Raw genomic sequence first — 21,003 nt, 5'->3', positions numbered from 1 at the left:
TCCGAGACCTCCTGTCCGCTGCAGGGTTTGAGTTACGGCAGTGGGCCTGCAATGAACCCAGTGTCCTGGACCACCTGCCTCAAGAGGCCAGATCTCAGAGCCTTGACCTTTGGTTAGCACAGGACCAGGTCAACCCTCAGGAACCGACACTGGGCCTAGGTTGGAACTGGGGGGAAGATTCCCTTAGTTACAAACAGAGACCTGTATCCTATGAGGCCCCAACCCTAAGAAACATTTATAGGGTCCTCGCTTCCCAGTATGACCCTTTGGGTTTCCTGTTGCCTTTCACTACTAGGGCTAAGCTCATTGTTCGACAACTGTGGGACAAACAACAAAGTTGGGATGATCCAAATTTACCTGCTGCCCTGCTCCAAGCCTGGTCCAGTTGGGAGAATGAACTACGGTTCTTACCTCTCCTTACCTTGCCCCGAGCATATGTTCCCCCCAACTTCGACCTTGAGACTGTTACCTATGAAGTGCACATCTTTGCAGATGCTTCAGAGCAAGCCTACGGAGCTGTGGCCTATTTAAGGGCGGAGAATAAGAGGGGCCAGAGACATGTCTCCTTCCTCCTAGCTCGTTCCAGAGTAGCTCCTAAACGGGTGCACTCCATTCCTCGCCTGGAACTGTGTGCAGCTCTCGTAGCTGCACAACTCGCCAGTCTCCTAAAAAGAGAACTCACCCTGGAGATAGCATGCCTTGTCCTGTGGTCAGACTCCACCACAGTGCTCACCTGGCTCCAATCCCAGTCCTGCCGCTACAAAGTCTTTGTTGGCACGAGAGTGGCAGAGATACAGGAGCTGACAGAGGATTACAGCTGGCGCTATGTGGATTCAGATCAGAATCCCGCAGACGACTTAACAAGAGGTAAAACCCTGAAAGACCTTGAGGAGCCAAACCGGTGGTCCCAGGGACCCTCCTTCCTCCTGGGAAGCCCAGACAGCTGGCCTGAGCGGCCCAGCACTGAACAGCAAGAGAACCAGGCTGAGCTCCGTAAAACCACCTTTTGTGGAGCAACAGCCACCTCCCCCATAAATGATGGCCCAGGTGCTAAGAAGTACAGTTCATGGCAGGAGCTTGTGGAAAACATGGCAAAAGAGATGAAAGGAGCTCCCTCACCTGCCCAACCACTCACAGCGGAGGACTGTAGGCAAGCTGAGCTCAAAGTCCTGCAACAGGCTCAACAGCAGTCCTTTCCTGAGGACTACAAGCTACTCGCTGCAGGGAAACCAGTGTCACCATCAAGCCGTCTGCGCACTTTAGCCCCTGTTCTTGACCAGATCTCCGGTCTAATAAGGGTTGGTGGCCGGCTCAGACGGTTGGAGGGTTTAGACCTACCCCTTCATCCTGTTGTCCTTGACTCATCCAATCCAGTTACCCATCTTCTGATCCAAAAGTATGACGGTGATCTATGTCATCCTGGCCCTGAGCGGGTATTTGCAGAGTTACGACGATCGTACTGGATCCTTCGTGGACGAGAGGCAGTCCGCAAGCATCAACGAGCCTGTGCGGCATGTCAGCGTTGGAGAGGTCAGCCTTCTATTCCCAGGATGGCAGATCTTCCTGCTGCTCGTCTTAGGTTACACAAACCAGCTTTCTACTCCACTGGCGTAGATTGTTTCGGGCCCATAATGGTGAAGGCTGGTAGGCGTCAGGAGAAACGCTGGGGTATCATTTTTAAATGTCTGACCACCAGAGCAGTTCATTTGGATCTCCTTAAGAGCATGGATTCAGACGCCTACTTGATGGCCCTGAGACGGTTCGTCGCCAGGAGAGGCTCTCCAGCAGAGCTGTGGTCAGATCAGGGCACTAACTTTAAGGGTGCTGAACGAGAACTGAAGGAGGCCTTTGAGGAAATGGTACCAGCCCTACAGCAACAGCTGGCCCGCCAGAAGATCAAGTTCAACTTCAACCCTCCAGCTGCTCCTCATTTCGGCGGTGTATGGGAGCGAGAAATCTGATCCGTCAAGTCTGCACTCTACACATGCGTTGGGGCTCAACCTGTCCCTGAGGAAGTGCTACTCACGGTGCTTGTAGAAGTGGAGGCCATCCTCAATTCAAAGCCGTTAGGCTATGTATCTTCTGACATAGCAGATCCTGACCCGGTGACCCCAAACAGTTTGCTCATGGGGCGGCCTGATGGCTCACTGCCCCCAGTGGTGTACCCAGAGACCGAGATGTTGAGTCGCCGGCGCTGGAGACACTCCCAAATCCTGGCGGATCAGTTCTGGTCCAGGTTTATTAGAGAATACCTGCCTGGATTACAGACAAGACAGAAATGGCAGTCCTCTCCTCCTAACCTACCAGATCAAGCAGTCGTTGTGTTGGTGGAACCACATCTGCCTCGAGCCCAGTGGCCAGTAGGCCGCGTCGTCAACGTTCATCGCAGCGACGATGGATGCATCCGATCAGCTGACATCAACATCAACGGCCACATCTTGACCCGACCAGTGACACGGCTGGTGATGTTACCTGCTCTTCCTTCTGGGGAGGATGTTCCCAATCCTGGACACTCTTAAGACTGATTAAGCCTTTTATTTAGTACAAACGTGCTATGCACATTTGGGGGCGGCTGTATAAAAGGCTGTTATTGTTGAAGGACGTTGTCCGTTTCCTTCCTGCCGCGGGTAGGAAGTGACGTAATGTTCAGCAGCTTACTACTTGATTAGAGCGTGCAGCAAGAACATGCAGCGCCGCTGACAGACAGTGCTCACATTCCTGCTGACGACCCTCCTTATAGTTAATTAAACGTTGGGTCTTTTTTTCGTTCAAGTGTGCCTTTGTTTGCCTCTCCGAGTGTTCAGTGAGTGACGAGAGTGAGTACTTCTTGTTTATACATGTGTTACAGTTGTTTATACCACCACTATAGGTTTATTTCCTGAGTAAATTATTTCTGTTTGTGTTCACGTGAACGGGGTGTGACAGAGATGCCGTTAATTGCTCCGCAAGGGGAGGGGGGAGGTGAGTGCGCTGCGGGAGAGCGTTATGCTGGGAGAGACAACCAGAGTTAACCAGTAGAGGGTGTTGCACTGTGTAATTTGTTTTACTGCCAAATGGCTAGATGTTGACTGCTGGGTGATTATTATTGATGTGCTGTATGCCAAATTAGTATATATGTTCATGTGAGTCCATTCCAAACACTAATGGAGCAATATTTGTTTATAATTGTTCACAGAAAACTGTTACAACACTGAGTTGGCATAATAAAGTGCCTGGCCACTGAAGCCTGTGAAAGACCATCCCTGCCCTCTTTGTCTTTCGTCCATATGTCCTGACCGACATAGCATCTGGGTGCCTGCTATTCATACATCTGACTTAGCGCCTAGTCCTCCCCTCCTAAACAACAGCTCATAGAAACAGATTTACCTCTGATAGAGTTTAATAACAGCAGTAGAAAACTGGAAAACTGTACTTAGTGGTACAAAGTGAAAGCAAAGATCACATTTACGTCATGAAGATTGCTTCTGTCTGCATCCTTCTGTCGCCCCCTTTAAACCGAGCTGGTTCCAGTCTTGGTTCAGAGGCAGAACCTGCCTAAGCACTGGTTCTTTGACTTTCCATCACCCAGGCACCAGCTCCTGGCTCTCTAAACTGGTTCTAAGCTGGCACCAACTCTTTGCTGGGCCGGAGCTTATAGGTTGCGTCAGCGGTTGTGGGCGGGGTTAGCTGGCCAACAGAAAAGCGTTGAAACACTGAACCGCCATCTTCAAACCAGAAAGGCATGGAGTGCAAAAACAAAGTTGGTCCAAAGGAGACCCAGTGTTTCCTGGCATTGTGGTCACCCTCTGAAATTCAACATAACTGGAGGGGGCCAATGAGACAAAGGTTGCTTTGGGACATCTACAGAAAGAGATGCTGTAGCAGGCTACGACAGGACCGGCGACCAGCTGGTGAATGACTTAATAAGCCTGAAAAAAGATTTCAGGAATCATAATATGGAACTGGAATGCAGCAGCTATGGACCTCCTCCTCCTCCTCCTCAAAAAAATGTCCGGGAAACCAATCAACCGAGGTTTGATGTCCCCCACAGCCACGTCCATCCTCCTTCACCTGGTGGACGAGTCACTGAATCTGGTAAGTGTAAGGGCTTTCTAGGTAGATATGTTATGGATATCTCATCTGTTAGCCATGCTAACCCGCTAACAGCTGTTAACAATAGCCAAAGCAACGTATCACGTGAGTTTTGACCTTTTAGCCATGTAAGCGCAGCTCTTCTGTTATCTACTGTGGGGTGAACACAAACTGAGGTTCTTCTTGTTTTTAACAGAGTTAAAGTAGTTATAACCAAATATGACTGAATAGAAATTAACAGCTTTGTCAAAATTTTGAAAAATTTTTAAACCCACTTTTTATCATTATAACCAGATTAGTGTTTTATATTCGAGTCAGGTATTAAAATCAGTTTATCAGATGAGTCAGAGTTTACATTGATGCTCTGACATCTGACTGATATGAAAAACATAATAACTTGTCAATAACTTATCAATAACTGTCGACCTCTGTCTAACGTTGTCAGTGCAAATTTTCCCACCCTCTGAAGGAACAACCAAGTAAAAAGCTTTTAGCCGTTTTAGCTCCTTAAACGCAGACAACCACGGTTGGTTAAGGATAACGTGGAACTGGGGTGGGGTTGTCTGGTGTATGTGCTGGATGATATGTTAATAAAAATGGTGTGTAGACTCCGCCCACTCGGCGTGCTGTTTGCATGCACCAGTGTGGGTGGTCAAAATGTCAGAGGTGTTCACTTTATAAAATGAACCAATGAGCAAACTAGACAGCTTGTGATGTCATTAAGGTAAAAAGCCTGAACCGCACAGCTGTGATGTTTGCAGCTTACAGGTCTCTGCAGCTGATCAACAAACCTCTCAGCAGGACTCACCGATGGCTCCAGCTCCAAAGGTGTCATCATTAAACTGATCGATTTCATCCTCCTCCTCTATCAGTCCATCGTCTTCCTCCTCCAACGTACAGTCATCATCCAGGGACTGAAAGGAGAGCAGACACGGTGTTAAAGTTCACGTGTAGTCTTAGTTCAACAAGCCGAAAAGGATTTAACCAGAAATGATAGGGAGGGTGTAACACCAGGTTTTTAAACCTGCCAACTTCCATCTCTCCATCCACTTCCTGTATGTTCATGTCAGTGATATTTTTCTCCACAGATTTCCCCAGTGGGACAAAGGGGGTATTTCCCAAACCAGCAGATGGATATAATCTCTCCAGGTTTTAGGTTTTTCTTGAAGCCCCCTCAGGCTGGTTCCAGACACCATGACCACAGATAAGTCCAGGAATCATCTTAAATCAGATGCCTGACGCATCTCATTTGACTTCTTTAAATGCAGAGAAGCATTTCCAAACATTTATGGTTCCACATTCAGACTTCATACAACTCTTTTAATCCCTTTGGGAGGCTCCCCCAGGGAAACTGAAGTTCCAATACACCCTGCACTGTTATACTTTCAGGAAAAAAACATTTCTACAAGCTTAAGTCCTTAAAATGACAGATATCTCAGGTCCAACTGCAGACACAAAGATTGAAATGAGTTATTTTATTAAGAAATATTTGTCCTAAATTCTTGACAAAACCAGACGGCGCACAGAAACTTCCAGATGTATGAAAGTGCATGCACGTCCTTCTCCTGTTTCCGCTTATAAATCAGAACCAACTCTAAAGTTGGTGCACGTGAGGGAGCGCCTTGCTCCGCCTACATGGCAGCTTTAAAATGTCAGGTGAACGCCTTAATAAATATTCATCATATCATTTCCATGATGGCTCAGGAGGGAAAAAGAGGGAAGAAACTGATTTCTTTCAGGATGCAAGACTGAGATCCTGATGGACCACGTTGGAAAACTAGAACAGTTTTATCTGGTGGGGACGGCGTGGTCATCACCAGGGTCAGAAAGGTGGAGGAGGGCAGCAGGTGGAGATGCTGTCAACGCCGTGTCAGAGGGAAGACACGCCAGAGGCATCGCATGCCGGTAATTTAGTCCTTTGTTTTCATTTATAAAATAAATATGTACAGATACATCTGAGACTGGTAGCAGTTTATTTAGTGTTAAATAATATTTCTTTATAGTTCCCGGGGGCTCCAGCTGGGTGGGAAGTGCTGCAGCTGTGGTTGGAGAGGGTGAGGCCAGAGACTCCACCCAGTACCGTGTCCTCAGAGGAAGTCCTGCAGGTGCAGAGGGACACAGGTGGACAAGGAGCTGCAGGAGATGAAGACCGTCTGGATGGAACCTGGGACAACACTAAAAAAAAAATTTTTTTAAATAAATAAATATCAACTCCACCTCTTACATGTTTTCTAAGTGTAGCATCACTTCTAGACCTCCAGCCTCCTGCACTGCTGGGTCTTAGAATGAATGACTGAAACTACTTTCCACCTGTTCTTTTACTGGCTGCTCCGTGTTCGGGACGACTTCTTCAGGAAGACGTCTGCAGACACCGGAACGTAGAGCGGTTCCTTACTTTCATTACCCATTCCATTTCATTCTCACCTGGTTCTTCTTTAGTGCATCACCAGCAGCGATTCCATCAGGAAACCGGACCTTGCTGTAAACTACATCGTTGTGTTTCCTGTTCTCCCCAGTGTAGGAAAGTTAATGTAACATTGGGACAAACCAGTGATGCTGTCTAACACGTCTGGCATCACACGGCTGAAGGTTGGCTGCGATGTCCCCGACCTGTCAGCCGGTTCCCTCTGGAAGGTGTCGGTTCCTAAAAACCCAGTGTTGGGAGCACTTGCAGAGGGGCTGGCATGGCGTGGTTCCTCCTGGTGCGTCTCTGTAACGCTACACCATCACAGAGGTCCTAGATGTATCGCAGAGGTCCAAGTCCATCGTAGAGGTCCAACAGCACAGCATACGGCAGTCGGAACTGGCTCATGAGCCATGCAGTAAGTCCTGCTGGTCTCTGGAAAACCCACTAACTCCGGAGTCTGGCGCCACATCATCCAGCAGAGCCAGAAAAGCCCCTGTGCGTCTACGCACTGGGGAGCCGTTTTCTATCCAACCATCAATGTTCTGAACAGCTACAGGTGGAAACACTCCGATTGTAGTCTGACTGATGAGCACATTTCCATGGCGAACATGTTATTTTAATAATAACTATCATTAATCTGTCTGGAACATGCTGGCAGCAGAGTGTCGCCTTTTTTAGCCTGAATGGATTTTATAACATGAAAGTTTTGTTTCTCAATGACAGAACACGTTTTAGTGGTTGAGGTCCTTATTAATAACATAACATATTCCTTTCCCTTGTAAATCCTGCCCTCCTAGGAGTATTAATATCAAATGTGTCTCTTCAGTCATTGTTGCAAACAGCCTTAACATTTAACGTGGTGTGAAAGGTAATATTTGATTATGCACAAATGTCTCACACTCCACATCATCTCTTCGGTTTTATTCTGTACGGCTGGTGTCGCAGTTTCCTGTTTCTCCAGATTTTGTGCGTACGACAGGGTCAGAGTTGTCGTGGAGGTAGGAACATTCTCCCACCAAGTTTGGCTTTTATAAATCCCAAAAGTTGACTGTAATTGATGTTTCCAGTTTTTGTTACAAATGAGGCCCCTGGTGTCAAAGACAGCAGATGCAGCTGTAAAATGTCTTAATTCTCTTCATTAATGCTGCAGAACCCTAACCCATCCCCGTACCATCACAGCTCCCCGATCTGACCCGGTACCATCCCAGCTCCCCGATCTGGCCCCGTACCATCACAGCTCCCCGATCTGATCCGGTACCATCACAGCTCCCCGATCCGACCCCATACCATCACAGCTCCCCAATCCGGCCCCGTACCATCACAGCTCCCCGATCTGACCCGGTACCATCACAGCTCCCCGATCTGGCCCCGTACCATCACAGCTCCCCGATCTGGCCCCGTACCATCACAGCTCCCCGATCCGACCCCATACCATCACAGCTCCCCAATCCGGCCCCGTACCGTCACAGCTCACCGATCTGACCCGGTACCATCACAGCTTCCCGATCTGACCCCGTGCCATCACAGGACCCCAATACGGCCCCGTGCCATCACAGCTCACCGATCTGACCCTGTACCATCACAGGACCACAATACGGCCCCGTACATCACAGCTCCCCGATCTGACCCCGTACCATCACAGGACCCCGTACCATCACAGGACCCCAATCTGACCCCGTACCATCACAGGACCCCAATCTGACCCGTACCATCACAGCTCCCCGATCTGACCCCGTACCGTCACAGGACCACAATCTGACCCCGTACTACCACAGGACCACAATCCGACACCGTACCATCACAGGACCCCGTACCATCACAGGACCCCGATCCAGCCCTGTACCATCACAGGACCCCAATCCGACCCCGTACCATCACAGCTCCCTGATCTGACCCCGTACCATCACAGCTCACCGATCTGACCCCATACCATCACAGGACCACAATTTGACCCCGTACCATCACAGGACCCCAATCCGCCCCAGTACCATCACAGCTCACCGATCTGACCCCGTACCATCACAGGACCCCAATCCGCCCCAGTACCATCACAGCTCACCGATCTGACCCCGTACCATCACAGGACCCCGATCCAACCTCGTACCATCACAGGATCTCGATCCGACCCCGTACCATCACAGGACCCCAATCCGACCCCGTACCATCACAGCTCACCGATCTGACCCCGTACCATCACAGGACCCAGATCCAACCTCGTACCATCACAGGATCTCGATCCGACCTCGTACCATCACAGGACCACCATCTGACCCTGTACCATCACAGGACCCCGATCCGGCCCTGTGCCATTACAGGACCCCGTACCATCACAGGACCTTGATCCGGCCCCGTACCATCACAGGACCCCGATCTGGCCCCGTACCATCACAGGACCACGATCCGACCCCGTACTATCACAGAACTTTTGGACTTGTTTCTGACAACAGTCTGGAAGCTTTTTTGCTCTTTGCGCCATTCCCTCCAACAAAGATCTGGAATACTGGTTGGTCTGACCGCAATCCAGGTTTCCACATTGTGATGGTCCATCCCAGACGCCTCAGAGTCCAGAGAATTCTGGAACTCTGGTCCAGGTTAACATGCAGCTTCTTTTCTGCTCAGTAAAAGTCTGAATGTAACTCTGTACTGTAGAGCTGATGAAGGTTTGAACAGTAATCCTTGTTCATGTGGTTCTATCAGCTGGTGATGGTTCCGGATGCAGGTCCATCTACGGGATCAGAGATCGTGTCCAGCTTGGACCTGCTCCCTTGTCCTTCACACACTGAAATCCCTCCGGATTGATTGAATGGGTTAACAACATTCTGACTGTAGAGGAGAAATATGGAAACCCTTCGATCTTTCTTTGAGAAACGTGGTTTTTAAGCGCTTTTAAACTGAATTTTTAAAATTTGGTGACAAACTGAAGATCCTCAGTCTATTTTTGTTCCTTCAGAAACTCAGAATGTCATTGATGCCCCGTACAAAATCATGTCTTAATACTTGATTTATTACCTTAATTATCTATATGTCATTACTATCCCTCAAACCCTTTTGGAATGTTTTGCAGGCTGGAATAAAAAAGATTAACAAAATATTTAGATTTCATATGATCCGCACAGACATAGAGGTCAAAGCAAATGTTAAACACTTTAATTCCCACAATGTCTCAATTTATTCGCTCAGCGTGCGGCTTACATAGCAATGTACCGTTTATATATGAGAAATATACTTTAATCTTAACACTGATTATCTGTGAGGAATAAAAGGCAAGCTGACATTTGTAGGGGTGTAAATACATTTTCTACACAAGCATTTTGATTAAAATGACCAAATTAGTTTGCTAAAACAGCCATGACGGAATATCAATTCTTACTGAAAAGCATCACAAAGTAGGGCAGATTAACAAGAGACATCAATATTTAACCAGTAGCTTCCAATTATAAACATACAGTCATAAATAAAATAAAAACAACAGATACATTCTCCACGACCCTCAGACACCCTGCAGGTAGCCAGTTAGCCAAGATGCTAACACTGACGTTACATCACGTAAGACCCACGTCGATGGGAAACTGCGTCTCTAAATTTACTCTATACGACGGTGTCGGGATACCCACCGCACTCCGACCTTTTTAAACGGAGTGTGATTTATTAAGCAACCAGTTTATTCCAGTCACCAGTGGCGGGGAGGGCTCAGCGTCCCTCCGGCTCATGTCACCGAGCAAGCGGGCTGCCTCACAGGCCGCCGACCGCATTGAAATCTGGCAGTCGCGTAAACAAAAGGTAACACCGCTCATATAACCCTCGCGCGGGCTGCCGTCACCACGACGTCTCTGTGAAACATCAGATTTTATCTTCAGGAGCAGCAACGGTTCGTTCCTAGAGGACATTACTCACCTGAAATCGAAACATCTATCTTCAGACTGTTGGGAAAAGAAGTGCATCGGGAGCGAGGCGGCGCGCAAATGACGCAGCAGAGACGTCGTCTTCTTGAACGTGCGTACTGGGCGACGGGCACGTGCACGCATTTGGGCGAAGACGGGAGCGGCGCTTGTGTTGCTGTTGTTTCCTCCGTCTGCTGCAGAAAGTGAGGAAGAGGGGTATCTGCAGAATACCAGCAACAGGAACGACACGACTAAAGGTAAACAAACATCAGACAGCAGCATGTTTATTATATGATCCAGCTTCCATTTTATATGCGTGTTGATGCTGTTTTCACATGATTTCTTATTAATTTATTACATTTGACGGAAGTGCGACGTCGTGTTATAAACGTAGAAATGTAAAACATCTTAAGTGTGGGTCTGGGATTTGATGACACATTTAGATATTTTTAATGCTCTGTCGTATTTCTTCAGAAAAGGGGAACCACGTGATTTTAGTTTTTTTTTAACTGAACTTGTGAAACTTAATAATTTAATAACCTAAATTTAAAGGTTCTGCTTGACAAACAAGACAAGCAACTGAATTAATTCACTGATGTGTTTAAAAATAATATACTTTTAAAATTTTCTGTAACTTCCAGGCAAACCAGGTCAAGCATTCTGCATGGAGCAGTGATAAAAGGCCTTGGCCAGTAGACTTTATAACAAACAAATTTGAACAAATACTTTTGGATCATTTTCAATAACAACTTTGGTTTTATTTTTAAACATAGTACAAATCTTTGCATGTATGTGCTGAAGGAAATTATTAGTAATAACACCAGAATATCCACGTTTTTTAGATGCTTCTAAAGCTTTTGACTGAATTAATAATTGTAAATTGTTTATCACTTAATCTTGCTGCTTAAAATATGTGTAAGTTACGTTGTGCAGGATAACATGTTTAATTCTTGTGTCATGGCTGCTAGAACCAGATCTGAAGCTGAACGTTCCCAGATTTTATTTAGCCTACCAAGTGTTAAATGTCAGATATTTGGGTCACATAATCAGAAATTATTTATGTGACGATGATGATGATATAAATGTCCTCTGTCAGCTGTAAACTTTATACACAAGTAAACATGCTGGGACGTAAGTTTTTATGTGTGTAGATGATGTTGGAACAGTTCTTTTAAAACTCCTTTCTATAAAACACACGTCTGGTGCAGTTTTATGGCATTTATTATCTCAGTATTGTAACCTTTTAAAAGCAGCTAAAGACCCTTTTATTTGTGAAAAGTGCTATATAAATTAAATTTACTTACTTATTTCGAAGGTAGGCAAGTAGCAGCCACATGTTTGTATAAAATAATAATCCCATCTTTAATGCTGCATTAAGAAAATCTTTGTGTGAATTCATTATAGAATTAAAGTGATTCCAGATGTTCCTCTCACATCTGGAATCACTGGAACAAAATACTTACAAATACTTAAAATAAAAAAGTAATTATTTGAGTTTTATGATGTTTTGATGTGTTTTATTGCGGATGTGGACCTGGATGAGTCTAAATTAAAGATAAATATAAAATATAACGAAGAGCAGCAAACAGAAAAATAAATTTAAAATAAAAAAAATGAAATAATAAAATAATTTTCTGTTAGCACCATTTTCTTACTGTGGTCTGTACAGCTTATTGCATGACCAATATTATGCTTCATATACATTATAATCACACCTGTAATCATTTCCTTTTATTATTCATTCCTTTAGTTGTATTCACACTGATTGTTCCTGTATTACATTTTCTACATTCTTACTCCTCATGCTTTAATTCACCTTTAAGGTTTATTCTCTTTAAATACATGCTCTGTTTCCCAGCTCACTGCGAGGGTAAGGAGACCTTTATCTGGTCCTTCCTGGGTGCTTCGGTGAGACTGGTTCTTAGACATGACTGTGAGGTTGTTTGTGGCACCAGCCTGCAGGGTTACGCATCCTGAGCAGATGAGGCTCCACTCTGTCTGGGCCTTATCTGCTTAGGATGGCCTTCAATGATAAACAGAAAGGTATAAAACTTTAGTCTGACTTTGGTCCAGCGGAGGCTCTTCTGACTTCACGCGAGTCAGAACGATCACTCTCATTATTTGCAAGTAATTCTTTTCATTTCCCTTTAATAAACTTTTTTTTACACCTTTACTCCCTCCAGACTCTTCGTAATTCATTTTTCTACAACATCATAAAACATTGCAGCATCAGTGCAGGCATGTTTTTCAGCTTGTTTTAGTCCTGGTTTGTGTGACCAAACTTCCTGATAATTACTGAGGAAAGCAGCTGACTGTTGATTCACGGTTTCTGTTTCTGCATGTGGTGAGCAGTGTGTGTGTGAACTGAACCACCATGGTTCGGTGGCAGCTCTGCACTCTGGAGCACCTGATAACGTCCGGGTTTGGTCATCCTTTTCCACGCCACGGCCTGCAGCTGCTGTTCTGGTTTGCCAACCACTGTGTGACCTGTGAGCTCGAAAACTCCGTGGAAGTCATGAAGGTAACGCGGTGATTCGTTCACATACGTGTGCTATAAGAATGGAAAAGTAACACGCAGTAACTGGATGTGTTCGCTCAGCTGGTGTCAGACTGTCAGCCAGAGACCGGCGTCTACGGCTTCCACCTGTTTGGAAACATGGAGGAACTGTTACCTGTGCTGCACAAACCAAAGAAGCGCAAGAGGAAGAAACAGGTCAGTGATGCAAACACAACAAGAAATCTCAGCATGTTTCCAGAAAAAAAAAGCTTTGTTATCTATGATTTCATTCAGCTCTTAACAAAATGTGACATTTGTCTTTTATATCATTTAACGAGTCTCTATAGAGCAGTGGTTCTCAAACTGGGGGGTGGGCCCCCCTGGGGACTGGCAGCAGCATGACAGGGGCGGCACATGGGATTGGGAAAATGTAGCCGATAATCTAATGATTTGACAACTTGGGTTCTTGGAAACGTTCTGGTCCACACTCCAGACCACGTGGTAACAGTAAAGCACCAATTCGGTTTGCCAACCACCAAAAAATATAAAGAAGAAGAAGAAAAAGAACCATAAAAAGAAGACGAAGACGAAGACGAAGAAGAAGAAGAAGAAGAACAAGAAGAAGAAGAAGAAGAAGAAGAACATCTGCAGCCCAGACATCAGGGTTTACTGAACGCATCGAAGGGAGAAAAGAAAGAGAGAGAGGGCCGGTGTTGGGAACGTTCGTTTTCTACATGAACTAGTTCAAAGTTCAGTTCACACATTTTAAAATGAACTAGTTCAAAGTTCAGTTCACACATTTTAAAATGAACTAGTTCAAAGTTCAGTTCACACATTTTAAAATGAACTAGTTTAGTTAATAATTCAAGTTTTTGAACTAAGTTCACAGTTCTAAAAATGAAGTAGTTCATAGTTCTTTTCCCCTGGTATGTTGCTGCGAGCTGTTACCCTCAGAAAACGGCATTTTCCACCCATTCAGCCCACGCTCGTCGCAGCTGCAGCTTTCACTCCTACAGGATAAAAACATGAGGAAAACTTGCTTGAATCGTCTTTTTTTTATGAGTAATTATTAAACTGTCTGATGTAGGAACCAGGCTGAGGTGGGAAAACAAAGGATGGACCTCAAAGTGCAAAACATTTAAACATTATTTATCTTTCCATCAAGTGACTTTTCAGTTTTTTGTGAATGTATTTTTCTGACTTGTTTGTCCAAAGAAAAGTTCTAGAACTTGGTTCATAAAAGTGCAGAAGTCAGGCCAAAAGAAGAAGTAAAAAACAAAACAAAGAGGACATGCAGACCATATGTGAGCTGAGGGTTCCTCTTTCCCCAAAGGCTGCAGGTCTCCAGCAACATCCTGCAGAAGGTTTTCCATCTGCAGCTGGAGATGAAGCCACCGGAGCTGCGGTATTTAGTTCTGGCTGGTAGAGGATCTGTTTTAGCCGTTTTCAGTGACATGTAGTTCACATACCTTGGAAGGTGAGCCGGGTGCTTTATTTCAATCTGCAGTTTCAGGTTTCTGTTGACGTTGTTCTTGACACCCGGCAGGCAAAGTTTACACAAAAAGGCCAGATTTCTCCCTCCTGGATCATCACTGACCTTTTCAGAAAATGATTTTAAGTGCTCATATGAAGATGCTCTAGGGATCAAGGAGGCAGAGGTGGGGGCTGGAAATGTTAATTCCTCCAAAGGGGGCACAGTACAAAAAGTTTGAGAACCACTGCTATAGAGCAAGCAGAAATGATGTCATGTGATCAGTCATGTGATTAACACAGTCACTACGTCACAGCATTACCATGAAAGTCTCCTTATGTGTGCATCAGCGAGTTAAACGTTTAAAATGTAAATTAAAACACGGATTACTCTTGTTAATAAACTTTAACACAACCTTCCTCTGTCACACTGCAAAGTCTAAACTTTATTCAAAAATAAACTTCTGTCCAACAGAGTTGTACGACTGTTATGATTAAAATACACACATAAAACACACGTATCAAGGACGACAAATTCAGTAAAAACGTCAGACATGAAAAACATAATTTTTCTATCTGGAGGGACTCAAACCACAAATTAAAGTTAAGTTAAGCCAAAGAGGCTGTGGTTTTGTCATCCATCCTACTGGAGATTTTCCAGTTGTTTTCGGTCTGCTGTTCGATCTGAGGTCCACAAAGTGGATTTGATGCTGATTTATTAACACATCTGAACATTAATTTCACAAATTATAGGTCCATAAAGCTTCAGAACTACACGTAGCAGCTGGAGCTTTTAATCCCAGTATAAACCAGTCTGTAGCAGCTTTTAATCCCAGTATAAACCAGTCTGTAGCATCTTTTAATCCCAGTATAAACCAGTCTGTAGCAGCTTTTAATCCCAGTTTAAACCAGTCTGTAGCAGCTTTTAATCCCAGTATAAACCAGTCTGTAGCATCTTTTAATCCCAGTATAAACCAGTCTGTAGCAGCTTTTAATCCCAGTATAAACCAGTCTGTAGCAGCTTTTAATCCCAGTATAAACCAGTCTGTAACAGCTTTTAATCCCAGTATAAACCAGTCTGTAGCAGCTTTTAATCCAAGTATAAACCAGTCTGTAGCAGCTTTTAATCCCAGTATAAACCAGTCTGTAGCATCTTTTAATCCCAGTATAAACCAGTCTGTAGCAGCTTTAAATCCCAGTATAAACCAGTCTGTAGCAGCTTTTAATCCCAGTATAAACCAGTGTGTAGCAGTTTTTAATCCCAGTATAAACCAGTCTGTAACAGCTTTTAATCCCAGTAAAAACCAGTCTGTAGCAGCTTTAAATCTCAGTATAAACCAGTCTGTAGCAGCTTTTAATCCCAGTATAAACCAGTGTGTAACAGCTTTTAATCCTAGTATAAACCAGTCTGTAGCAGCTTTTAATCCCAGTATAAACCAGTCTGTAGCAGCTTTTAATCCCAGTATAAACCAGTCTGTAACAGCTTTTAATCCCAGTATAAACCAGTCTGTAGCAGCTTTTAATCCCAGTATAAACCAGTCTGTAGCAGCTTTTAATCCCAGTATAAACCAGTGTGTAGCAGCTTTTAATCCCAGTATAAACCAGTCTGTAGCAGCTTTTAATCCCAGTATAAACCAGTCTGTAGCAGCTTTTAATCCCAGTATAAACCAGTCTGTAGCAGCTTTTATTCCCAGTATAAACCAGTGTGTAGCAGCTTTTAATCCCAGTATAAACCAGTCTGTAGCAGCTTTTAATCCCAGTATAAACCAGTCTGTAACAGCTTTTAATCCCAGTATAAACCAGTCTGTAGCAGCTTTTAATCCCAGTATAAATCAGTCTGTAGCAGCTTTTAATCCCAGTATAAACCAGTGTGTAACAGCTTTTGATCCCAGTATAAACCAGTCTGTAGCAGTTTTTAATCCCAGTATAAACCAGTCTGTAGCAGCTTTTAATCCCAGTATAAACCAGTCTGTAACAGCTTTTAATCCCAGTATAAACCAGTCTGTAACAGCTTTTAATCCCAGTATAAACCAGTCTGTAGCAGCTTTTAATCCCAGTATAAACCAGTTTGTAGCAGCTTTTAATCCCAGTATAAACCAGTCTGTAGCAGCTTTTAATCTCAGTATAAACCAGTCTGTAACAGCTTTTAATCCCAGTTTAAACCAGTCTGTAACAGCTTTTAATCCCAGTATAAACCAGTCTGTAACAGCTTTTAATCCCAGTATAAACCAGTCTGTAACAGCTTTTGATCCCAGTATAAACCAGTCTGTAACAGCTTTTTATCCCAGTATAAACCAGTCTGTAGCAGCTTTTAATCCCAGTATAAATCAGTCTGTAGCAGCTTTTAATCCCAGTATAAACCAGTGTGTAACAGCTTTTGATCCCAGTATAAACCAGTCTGTAGCAGCTTTTAATCCCAGTATAAACCAGTGTGTAGCAGCTTTTAATCCCAGTATAAACCAGTCTGTAGCAGCTTTTAATCCCAGTATAAACCAGTCTGTAGCAGCTTTTAATCCCAGTATAAACCAGTTTGTAGCAGCTTTTAATCCCAGTATAAACCAGTCTGTAGCAGCTTTTAATCCCAGTATAAACCAGTCTGTAACAGCTTTTAATCCCAGTATAAACCATTCTGTAACAGCTTTTAATCCCAGTATAAGCCAGTCTGTAACAGCTTTTGATCCCAGTATAAACCAGTCTGTAACAGCTTTTAATCCCAGTATAAACCAGTCTGTAGCAGCTTTTAATCCCAGTATAAATCAGTCTGTAGCAGCTTTTAATCCCAGTATAAACCAGTGTGTAACAGCTTTTAATCCCAGTATAAACCAGTCTGTAGCAGCTTTTAATCCCGGTATAAACCAGTCTGTAGCAGCTTTTAATCCCAGTATAAACCAGTCTGTAGCAGCTTTTACTCCCAGTATAAACCAGTGTGTAACAGCTTTTAATCCCAGTATAAACCAGTCTGTAGCAGCTTTTAATCCCAGTATAAACCAGTTTGTAACAGCTTTTAATCCCAGTATAAACCAGTCTGTAGCAGCTTTTAATCCCAGTATAAACCAGTCTGTAGCAGCTTTTAATCCCAGTATAAACCAGTCTGTAGCAGCTTTTAATCCCAGTATAAACCAGTGTGTAGCAGTTTTTAATCCCAGTATAAACCAGTCTGTAGCAGCTTTTAATCCCAGTATAAACCAGTCTGTAGCAGCTTTTAATCCCAGTATAAACCAGTCTGTAGCAGCTTTTAATCCCAGTATAAACCAGTCTGTAGCAGCTTTTAATCCCAGTATAAACCAGTCTGTAACAGCTTTTAATCCCAGTATAAACCAGTTTGTAGCATCTTTTAATCCCAGTATAAACCAGTCTGTAGCAGCTTTTAATCCCAGTATAAACCAGTCTGTAGCATCTTTTAATCCCAGTATAAACCAGTCTGTAGCAGCTTTTACTCCCAGTATAAACCAGTGTGTAACAGCTTTTAATCCCAGTATAAACCAGTCTGTAGCAGCTTTTAATCCCAGTATAAACCAGTGTGTAACAGCTTTTAATCCCAGTATAAACCAGTCTTTAGCAGCTTTTAATCCCAGTATAAACCAGTTTGTAACAGCTTTTAATCCCAGTATAAACCAGTCTGTAGCAGCTTTTAATCCCAGTATAAACCAGTCTGTAGCAGCTTTTAATCCCAGTATAAACCAGTCTGTAGCAGCTTTTAATCCCAGTATAAACCAGTGTGTAGCAGTTTTTAATCCCAGTATAAACCAGTCTGTAGCAGCTTTTAATCCCAGTATAAACCAGTCTGTAGCAGCTTTTAATCCCAGTATAAACCAGTCTGTAGCAGCTTTTAATCCCAGTATAAACCAGTCTGTAGCTGCTTTTAATCCCAGTATAAACCAGTGTGTAACAGCTTTTGATCCCAGTATAAACCAGTCTGTAGCAGCTTTTAATCCCAGTATAAACCAGTCTGTAGCAGCTTTTAATCCCAGTATAAACCAGTCTGTAGCAGCTTTTAATCCCAGTATAAACCAGCCTGTAACAGCTTTTAATCCCAGTATAAACCAGTCTGTAACAGCTTTTAATCCCAGTATAAACCAGTGTGTAGCAGCTTTTAATCCCAGTATAAACCAGTGTGTAACAGCTTTTAATCCCAGTATAAACCAGTCTGTAGCAGCTTTTAATCCCAGTATAAACCAGTCTGTAACAGCTTTTAATCCCAGTTTAAACCAGTCTGTAGCAGCTTTTAATCCCAGTATAAACCAGTCTGTAGCAGCTTTTAATCCCAGTATAAACCAGTCTGTAGCAGCTTTTAATCCCAGTATAAACCAGTCTGTAACAGCTTTTAATCCCAGTATAAACCAGTCTGTAGCAGCTTTTAATCCCAGTATTAACCAGTCTGTAGCAGCTTTTAATCCCATAAACCAGTCTGTAACAGCTTTTAATCCCAGTATAAACCAGTCTGTAACAGCTTTTAATCCCAGTATAAACCAGTCTGTAACAGCTTTTAATCCCAGTATTAACCAGTCTGTAGCAGCTTTTAATCCCAGTATAAACCAGTCTGTAGCAGCTTTTAATCCCAGTATTAACCAGTCTGTAGCAGCTTTTAATCCCAGTATAAACCAGTCTGTAACAGCTTTTAATCCCAGTATAAACCAGTCTGTAACAACTTTTAATCCCAGTATAAACCAGTCTGTAGCAGCTTTTAATCCCAGTATAAACTAGTCTGTAGCAGCTTTTAATCCCAGTATAAACCAGTCTGTAACAGCTTTTAATCCCAGTATAAACCAGTCTGTAGCAGCTTTTAATCCCAGTATAAACCAGGCTGTAACAGCTTTTAATCCCAGTATAAAGCAGTTTGTAGCAGCTTTAATTCCCAGTATAAACCAGCCTGTAGCAGCTTTTAATCCCAGTATAAACCAGTCTGTAGCAGCTTTTAATCCCAGTATAAACCAGTCTGTAGCAGCTTTTAATCCCAGTATAAACCAGTCTGTAGCAGCTTTTAATCCCAGTATAAACCAGTGTGTAGCAACTTTTAATCCCAGTATAAACCAGTCTGTAGCAGCTTTTAATCCCAGTATAAACCAGTCTGTAGCAGCTTTTAATCCCAGTATAAACCAGTCTGTAACAGCTTTTAATCCCAGTATAAACCAGTCTGTAACAGCTTTTAATCCCAGTATAAACCAGTCTGTAGCAGCTTTTAATCCCAGAATAAACCAGTCTGCAGCAGCTTTTAATCCCAGTATAAACCAGCCTGTAGCAGCTTTTAATCCCAGTATAAACCAGTCTGTAGCAGCTTTTAATCCCAGTATAAACCAGTCTGTAACAGCTTTTAATCCCAGTATAAACCAGTCTGTAGCAGCTTTTAATCCCAGAATAAACCAGTCTGCAGCAGTTTTTAATCCCAGTATAAACCAGCCTGTAGCAGCTTTTAATCCCAGTATAAACCAGCCTGTAGCAGCTTTTTAATCCCAGTATAAACCAGTCTGTAACAGCTTTTAATCCCAGTATAACCAGTCTGTAGCAGCTTTTAATCCCAGTATAAACCAGTCTGTAACAGCTTTTAATCCCAGTATTAACGCAGTCTGTAGCAGCTTTAATCCCAGTATAAACCAGTCTGTAGCAGCTTTTAATCCCAGTATAAACCAGTCTGTAAGCAGCTTTTAATCCCAGTATAAACCAGTCTGTAGCAGCTTTTAATTCCCAGTATAAACTAGTCTGTAAGCAGCTTTTAATCCCAGTATAAACCAGTCTGTAGCAGCTTTTAATCCCAGTATAAACCAGTCTGTAGCAGCTTTTAATCCCAGTATAAACCAGTCTGTAGCATCTTTTAATCCCAGTATAAACCAGTCTGTAGCAGCTTTTAATCCCAGTATAAACCAGTCTGTAGCAGCTTTTAATCCCAGTATAAACCAGTCTGTAGCATCTTTTAATCCCAGTATAAATCAGTCTGTAGCAGCTTTTAATCCCAGTATAAACCAGTCTGTAGCAGCTTTTAATCCCAGTATAAACCAGTGTGTAACAGCTTTTAATCCCAGTATAAACCAGTCTGTAGCAGCTTTTAATCCAAGTATAAACCAGTCTGTAGCAGCTTTTAATCCCAGTATAAACCAGTCTGTAGCAGCTTTAATCCCAGTATAAACCAGTCTGTAGCAGCTTTTAATCCCAGTATAAACCAGTGTGTAGCAGTTTTTAATCCCAGTATAAACCAGTCTGTAACAGCTTTTAATCCCAGTATAAACCAGTCTGTAGCAGCTTTTAATCCCAGTATAAACCAGTCTGTAGCAGCTTTTAATCCCAGTATAAACCAGTATGTAGCAGCTTTTAATCCCAGTATACACCAGTCTGTAGCAGCTTTTAATCCCAGTATAAACCAGTCTGTAACAGCTTTTAATCCCAGTATAAACCATTCTGTAACAGCTTTTAATCCCAGTATAAACCAGTCTGTAACAGCTTTTGATCCCAGTATAAACCAGTCTGTAACAGCTTTTAATCCCAGTATAAACCAGTCTGTAACAGCTTTTAATCCCAGTATAAACCAGTCTGTAGCAGCTTTTAATCCAAGTATAAACCAGTCTGTAGCAGCTTTTAATCCCAGTATAAACCAGTCTGTAGCATCTTTTAATCCCAGTATAAACCAGTCTGTAGCAGCTTTAAATCCCAGTATAAACCAGTCTGTAGCAGCTTTTAATCCCAGT

General features: G+C 43.4%; 2 protein-coding genes across 2 annotated transcripts in view; one reads left to right on the top strand and one right to left on the bottom strand.

Annotated features, from left to right (window-relative positions):
- The window catches only part of patl1 (PAT1 homolog 1, processing body mRNA decay factor), a 29,964-nt gene extending 19,480 nt beyond the window's left edge, over positions 1–10,484 (bottom strand). Inside the window, exons 1-2 of the mRNA XM_041983311.1 lie at positions 10,373–10,484; positions 4,880–4,985 (exon numbers count right to left, since the gene is read on the bottom strand). Coding sequence (XP_041839245.1) covers positions 4,880–4,985; positions 10,373–10,387 — 121 coding nt within the window. The 5' untranslated portion in view covers positions 10,388–10,484. The remainder of the gene's footprint in view (positions 1–4,879; positions 4,986–10,372) is intronic.
- Positions 10,361–21,003, top strand: part of LOC121638498 — a 28,872-nt gene continuing 18,229 nt past the window's right edge. The window contains exons 1-3 of the mRNA XM_041983336.1: positions 10,361–10,616; positions 12,712–12,880; positions 12,959–13,072. Coding sequence (XP_041839270.1) covers positions 12,734–12,880; positions 12,959–13,072 — 261 coding nt within the window. The 5' untranslated portion in view covers positions 10,361–10,616; positions 12,712–12,733. The remainder of the gene's footprint in view (positions 10,617–12,711; positions 12,881–12,958; positions 13,073–21,003) is intronic.

This window comes from Melanotaenia boesemani, chromosome 4, assembly GCF_017639745.1.
Source record: "Melanotaenia boesemani isolate fMelBoe1 chromosome 4, fMelBoe1.pri, whole genome shotgun sequence".
Lineage (NCBI taxonomy): Eukaryota > Metazoa > Chordata > Actinopteri > Atheriniformes > Melanotaeniidae > Melanotaenia > Melanotaenia boesemani.
Note: the sequence above shows the minus strand (reverse complement) of the source record. Positions and strands in the feature narration are given on the sequence as shown.